Source organism: Tupaia chinensis, unplaced genomic scaffold, assembly GCF_000334495.1.
Source record: "Tupaia chinensis unplaced genomic scaffold, TupChi_1.0 Scaffold000115_1, whole genome shotgun sequence".
NCBI classification, from domain to species: Eukaryota; Metazoa; Chordata; class Mammalia; order Scandentia; family Tupaiidae; genus Tupaia; species Tupaia belangeri.
Window position 1 is genome coordinate 3,572,485 of NW_006159579.1, and position 7,146 is coordinate 3,579,630.

General features: G+C 49.9%; 1 protein-coding gene across 1 annotated transcript in view; it reads left to right on the forward strand.

The window, feature by feature from the left end:
- The window catches only part of EPB41L1 (erythrocyte membrane protein band 4.1 like 1), a 186,781-nt gene that overhangs the window by 112,895 nt on the left and 66,740 nt on the right, over nucleotides 1-7,146 (forward strand). Inside the window, exons 4-7 of the mRNA XM_014586146.2 lie at nucleotides 880-1,055; nucleotides 3,511-3,615; nucleotides 4,207-4,249; nucleotides 6,539-6,614. Of these exons, the coding sequence (XP_014441632.1) occupies nucleotides 880-1,055; nucleotides 3,511-3,615; nucleotides 4,207-4,249; nucleotides 6,539-6,614 (400 nt within the window). The remainder of the gene's footprint in view (nucleotides 1-879; nucleotides 1,056-3,510; nucleotides 3,616-4,206; nucleotides 4,250-6,538; nucleotides 6,615-7,146) is intronic.

Sequence of the window (7,146 nt, forward strand, 5' to 3'; positions counted from 1 at the left end):
CTGAGGCCAGGGGCCTCCCCCCCCCTCCCCAGCCAGTCCTTTCAGTTCAGTTCTTAGGGCCCCTGGGAGTTCCCAGTAGGGAAGAAAGAAGAAAACCAAGATTCATCAATGACCTGTTACATGCTGGGCACTGTGCTGGGGCCTCGTGGTCATTTTTATACTTAAGTATCCCAAACCTAAGAGGGTAGCTGTTAACTTCCCCGTTTTTCACTTGGAAAGGATGAGGTGAGCTACCAAGGTCACATTGCCAGCAAGTGACAGAGGTGGAAGTCAAATCTAGATCTGATTTCGAAAACCTGTATTCTTTCAATATTTAGTTCTTACTCCTGAGACTGTTTAAGCTTGGCAAGTGTGACTCTGGAGCAAACCTCATCGCCCTCAAGCTGCAAGGGACTCACCTAGTCATCTAATTCACCTCTTCCTTAATGTACAGGAGGCCCAGAGAGGGCAGGGCCCTGGCCAAGGTCACTGCAGGCATCAGTGGCAGTTAGGACTAGTAGGCAGGGCTCTGGCTTCCTGTCCCTCATTAGTGAGTCCACAGGTCCCAGTTCATTTTAGACTCAGACCAGAAAGATGCCTTGATAGCTCACACAGTGTTCTGGGGAGACAGGACAGCTCTGGCCACAGGGTTTGGCGTGGTGGGATTCTCTTACCTGCAGAGCTGTCCAGTAGGCTGCAGGAAGGGGGTGGGACCACCCATATGAGCCCACACTGTTACACACGGAAGCTCTAGTTCTGCCCTCCCCAACCAAAGACCCTGGTGACCCCACGTGGCTCAGAGGACTGTGACACTTATTTTGGGGTCCACTTTACCCTCAGTCACCTCCTTATTGCTTCTGCATGGTTTCAAGCTCGCTGATCAAATCCTTCTTCCCTCATTTGGACCTCAGAGCCTAGAGATGGAGGAGAAGGACTACAGTGAGGCCGATGGCCTGTCAGAGAGGACCACGCCCAGCAAAGCTCAGAAGTCGCCCCAGAAGATTGCCAAGAAGTATAAGAGTGCCATCTGCCGAGTCACTCTACTCGATGCCTCGGAGTACGAGTGTGAGGTGGAGGTAGGGAGCCCCACGCCTTGCGCCCCGCCCCCCGGTCTCCTGGCCATGGAGCCATCCTAGGCCAAACCAGAGGAGCCCTGGCCCGACTGCAGGTCCGGAGAGATGACTTGGCCTGAGCTTCCTTTGCACAGATGGTGGCACAAAGGCCTGGAGAGGGCTGTTAGAATTGCAGATAGAACTAGATGAGGCACAGGGCTGGCAACAGGAAAGGTTTCTCAGGGTGGCTGTACCTTGGCAAGGACACCACCATCTGAGACTCACACCCTGATTCTGAGCTGTCACCTGCCCCTCTGTGCCTTTCTTCCATAAAAGGCTCCACCCCAATTGGGCACGTTCCTGGCCTTTCTCCTCGTGGATGGAAGAGTTCAGAGGGTGGCCTTACTACTGGGACTCACGGGCAATACCTTCCTTTCTTCCTTATGCCTGGTTTTAAGGGAGGTGACTTACTCTGAGCCCTGGGAACTGAGTCCCCCTTCTTTGCAGGGTTTTGTTTTGTGTTTATGTGCATTTCTTTCATAGAAATGTTTCAGTGAATACCCGCCCCACTCCTGAGGGAAAAGTAAGGACTAGCTCCTGCCTGTTCTTTCCTACCCCACGGACCCAGCATGCTGTTTCAGCCAACCCAGAAGTATGTGGAAGGTTTGATCAAGGCTCTGTCCACTCCCTCTGACAGACTCCTCCAGGTCATTAATTCCTTGTCAGGCTTGGTCCTGGGGTCTTTGCCAGACCCTCAGGGTCTCTCCCTGGAGTCCCTGCCTCCTTGGTGATGACTGCCCCACATTCCCTCTGCCTCATCACATTTGTGGTCTTGGAGTACCAACCAGGTTCCCACTTTACCCTTGTGAATCCTCAGGCCTGGACTATGGTTCAGGGAGGGCCAAGCCCAGTAGTGCTGGGGACAGGGGGTGGCTCTAACAGAGTTCTTCCAGTGGAGACTGAGTCAGGCCCTGTGAGTCTTTAAAAAGCCTCAGTGCTGCCCAGTACAGGGTGGTTGCCCTGCTTTCACCAGACTTCATGTGAGGGAGGTCGGTGTAAAGGAGAGTCACACTGTGACCAGGCCTGCCCCTACTCTCCTACCTGCTTCTGTCATATTTTAGGTGACTTTTTTCTTCCTTCTTGTCATACCCAAAGCTTAAGACCTCTGGTGGTTTTCTTCTACTGCTGCTGCTGCTGCTGCATTTTTTTTCTCCCATAGGGAGTGTTTGCTCACTAGAGAGTGACAGACAGTGAGAGGGAAAGTGATCACCCCCGGGGGGTATGGCTACACCACAATCCCTCTTCCTCCATTCTCCTCTCAGGATTTCAGCATTTATTTATTTATTTATTTATTTATTTATTTATTTATTTACTGAGAGAGAGTTTTTTTGCTATAGGGTGTGTATGCTCACCAGAAACAGACAAAGTAAGAAATCACTCCCAGGGCGGGGGTGTATGGCCACACTGCAATCCCTTCTCCTCCATTCTCTTCTTGGGATTTTGGACATGCATGACATGCATGTACACATGCCTGGCATGAGTTTTAAGCCAACAGGTCTGGGACTTGAACTGTGGTCAACTATGCTGGAGTCCAATAATGTAACCATCTGCTGGTCCCCCAATTTTCTGCTTGCCTTTCTTTCTTTCTTTCTTTATTTTTATTTATTTATTTAGGAGAGGTTTTTGCTATAGGGCACTTGCACTCGCCGGACAGAGAGAGACATAGAGACAGAAAGTGAGAAATCACACCCCAGAGGGTATGGCCACGCCGCAATTCCTTCTCCTCCATTCTCCTCTCAGGATCTTGGGCACGCACGCACACGCACCTGGCATGAGATTTAAGCCACCGGGTCTGGGACATGAACCACGCTGACTACATGGGAGTCCAGCAACATAGCCATTACACTAACTCCTGGTCCTTCTTTTTTTATTTTTTAAGAGAGATTTTTGCTATAGGGTGCATGTGGTTAACCAGAGAGACAAAAAGTGAGAAATCACCCTCCAAGAGGGATGGCCATACCACAATCTCTTCTCCTCTCAGGTTCTGGGCATGTGTGCACAGGCACCTGGCCTGAGTTTTAAGTTGTTGGGTCTGAGATTCAAACTGCGGTCAACTACATGGAAGTCCAGCTACATAACCCTTATGCCATCTGCTAATCCCATCCTCTGCTTCTCTTAATCACTATAAAGGATAGGGAAATCAGGCCCCTCCCCCACTCTTCCTCTTCAGTTTTGTCCCAAACAAGTCCTCAGTTTAAAAAGACCCCAGCAGGGCTTGGAAGAAGGCTGTTGATAAGCTGGGCATTGGGTCACCCCAAGATCTCTTAGGACTCAGAGAGCAGAGCCAGGTTGGGTGACAGGAATGCTAAGATCTCATCCAGGTGCTGAAAGTTCTTAGGAGTTTCCAAGTTGTCTGGGACACCTCCCTGCCCTCCCTGAGGCATGTCCCAGCCTGGTCGCAGCTCTACTCTTCTTGCAGAAACATGGCCGGGGCCAGGTGCTGTTCGACCTGGTCTGTGAGCACCTGAACCTTCTGGAGAAGGACTACTTTGGCCTGACCTTCTGTGATGCTGACAGCCAGAAGGTACCTGGGCTGGGGAGACTTGCCATAGTGGGAGGTCTTTTCCCTTGGGCCCCCATAATCCCACCACATCCCATGGCTTTCGTTAGTGCTCAGATCTCCATCAGGCTCCTCCGCTTGTGGGTTTTGCCACCCTTATTCACCTTTGTTCTCTGTCTCTGTCCTCCCACCCCCAGTCCTTATTTGGTGACCTACAAGTCAGCCCCAGATGGGGATCTGCAGAGCCATGACATGACTGCTTGCTTTGCCTGGGGAAACTGAGGTGCTTCCCTCAGCACCTCCTCCCACCCTCCAGAGACTCCTGTCTTGAGTTTCCTCTTTCCTGTCAGTCCCACTGTGGTTTTATTTCCTGGTCACCATGACTCCCCTTGGCCTATCCTGGGGTTCCAAGCCTAGTGGTGAACTAGACCTCATTCTCCTCACTTCCCAGTCCTATGGAAAAGGGTCCAGAAAGCTCAGGCAGGAAAGGATATTCCCTATTCCCCACCAGGGGCTGTCACCCAGCCATTTCAGTATATTTCTGTATCTATCTTCTAGCCTGATCTGAGTCTTCTCCTCCATCTTCCCTCTCAAGAACTCTATCTTCTCTTTCAGAATTGGCTGGACCCTTCCAAGGAAATCAAGAAGCAGATCCGGAGTGAGTGGATGCCATGGTTGGGATGTGGCAGAAGTGGGTTGGGCCCCTATGTACTACATTGTAAAGTGTGTTTAGATCCAGGAATTTACTTGCTCCACATGGCCGCTCTTGGGGAAGACAGGCATTAGGGACCATTGATTTGTAGATGACCAGTCAAGTCAACAGAGGAGTCATAAAGGCATTCAGGATGTTAGTTCTAGAAGAGACCTGCAGCATCATCTAGGACAAGGGTACAAACCAAATGGCCTGGAAATAGCCACCTCCCTGTCCAGGCCTGGTATAGACTTCAGTACACAATGACCCTTTCCTCAGAGGCCCAGAGAGAGGCAATTATATACCCAAGGCCATAGAGCCAAGTGCTGACTGAGCCAAGACTTCAGCCCTGGTCTTCCAACACCATCTTATGCCCTTCTCAAGGCCTGGGGTGAAGGCAGACAAGCAGGCTAACAACCTGTCCTTTCTGGCCCAGAGAGAAATGGCATGTTGAGAGGAGTGGGACAGCTTTCAAATGGCAGAAGGGGAAAGTAGGTGGTCTCAGCAAGGCGGCTGCAGTAGGTGGGGACTAGAGTCCAGAGGCAGAGATGCCTCCACCCAGGGCCCCTCCTCTTGGCTGTGGTTGGTCTCTCTGGACTCCCTGGTCCCCTGGCTAGAAAACTGTGGCTGAGCTGGTTGCCATGACAGCAGGCAGCTGGGCCCAGGGATGCCAGCTGACTCTGTAGGAAGGGGGGCTCGAGGAATTCTTCCTGTAGGTTTCTGTCAGTTAAAGACAAAGAGGCAGGCACATAGACAGAGCATGCTTCTCTAGAGCTGACAGGTCCTAGGCCTGGGCGTCAGGCTGTCCCCAGGAGCCCCAGCCCAGCTGGGAGGCCTGTGTCTCATGCTGGAAGGAATTGGAACGCATACAGCCAGCTGAGTGTGCAGGGTTTGGTAAGGACCAGGAGCTTGAAAAAGAAAGATGGCTGGACCGAGTTGTCAGGACTCAGCATCCCTCCCCAGAGCAAGGAGTCAGTTCCCAATTCGTGCAGCCCTGACAGCACAGCCCAAGCATGTCGAGCACTTGCTCTGTGTGGCCACCTCAAGTCACGGGGGAGTAGTCTGGTCCTTAGCAAGTAGCTTCTCCAGTAGAGTCACAGACTCTGTCCCTACTCCTATGCCTTCCAGCTGTTCATCCTAGTCCTCAGGGATGAGTTTTTGCCCCCTTCTGTTCATGACAATCAAGGGTGACACTGTGAGTCCTTGTGTCCTGGGCTTCAGAGTTGGGTATGTTCCCCCCAAACCTCAGTGCCCATCATGTAGGACACCCGGAACACCTCTTTGGACCCCTGCTTCTCCTTGACAAGCAAATTGTCAGCTCTGCCCCATGAGGTGGGGGCAGTAGTTAAATGACATATACGTCAGCACCCAGCACATAGTAGGGGCTCAGTAGCTGTTTTCTTCTTGCTTCCCTGAGGCAGTCTGGTATGATAATTAATAGACACTAGAACCAAACTGTCTGGGCTCGAATCCTGACGATATCACTCCTTTTTTGTTATTAAACTATCTCATTCCTCAGTTTCCTCATCTGCAAAGGAGGGTAATGACAGTATTTACCTTTAGGGTTGTGATGAGGCTTAAATTAGTTATCCATGTACAACAGCCAGAAGAGTGCCCGCACATGGAGCACCCAGTATGTATTAGCTATTACTCTTTCTTATTACTGTTCTTATTCCTGAGATAGGGATTGTTTCTCCTTGAGGCTGCTTTTTCTAAGGAGTTAGTTGTAGTCAAGAGCCTGGGCTTTGGGGTCAGGTGGCCAATTTGGATCCGTGTGCTCTACTACCAACTAGCTGAATGACCTGAGGAGAATGACTTACCTCTCACTATCTTCATCTATAAAAAGGAAAGTTGACCTCAGGATGACTATAAAAATTAAGTTCCTATCCATGTACATATAGTTTTTGGCAAGCAAAGTGTCCAGCACTTAGTAAATGTTCAAGATATGACAACTAGGACTTACTCATGGGGTTGTGAGGTTTAACGAAGTGTTGTTTATAAAGTGATTAACACTGTACTGGGCATGCAGCCATTAGTTTTTCTTTCTTTCTGTCTTCCTTCCATTGCTCACTCATAATTCTCTTAACCTAAGCCTCAGTTTCCTCTTCTGTCAAGTGGGAATAATGTTCCAGTATCCCTGATTGGAATGTACTGAGATATGAGAAGACTTTTAAAAAATTGCCCGTAGGATGACATCTGAGCTACCTACTGGCATGATGGAGCTTCTCTGATCTCTGCCTCCTTTTCTCCTTTCAGGCAGCCCCTGGAATTTTGCCTTCACAGTCAAGTTCTACCCCCCAGACCCTGCCCAGCTGACAGAAGACATCACAAGGTGAGGGCTCTGGAGAAACGAGGCAGGTGTGCTGGCCGTGTGGGACTGTGGATGAGAACACCTGGCCCTGGGAGACATGGAATCCTATATGACCACTTTTGCAACACAGATACCTCCTAAGGCCAGGCAGAGAGCGTTGGTAAAGGAAGGAGGCTCAGGCCGATGGCAGCTGACCCTTGACTTCAGAGTAGCAAGCAGGTGTCATAGGGAGCCACGAGGCCCATTGTGAATTTAAGAGCTCAGAAGCCATCTAAAACAGTTGCTGTTCAGCTCTGAGTAACCACTGCCGTGTGGGAATTAGGCCCGATTGTTGAAGTGAAGATAGAGTGGAAACCACTATTTGTAAATTTTAGAAACTAATGCAAACTTCTTTTTTTTAATAAGAATTATTTATTTATCTAATTTTATTTGTTATTATTATTTTTTTTAAGTTTGACCAGAGAGAGTCAGAGAGAGAAAAGGAAAGTGAGAAAGCAAGCCACTAGGGTCTGGAACTTGAACCATGGTCAGCCATATGGGAATCCAGCACCTT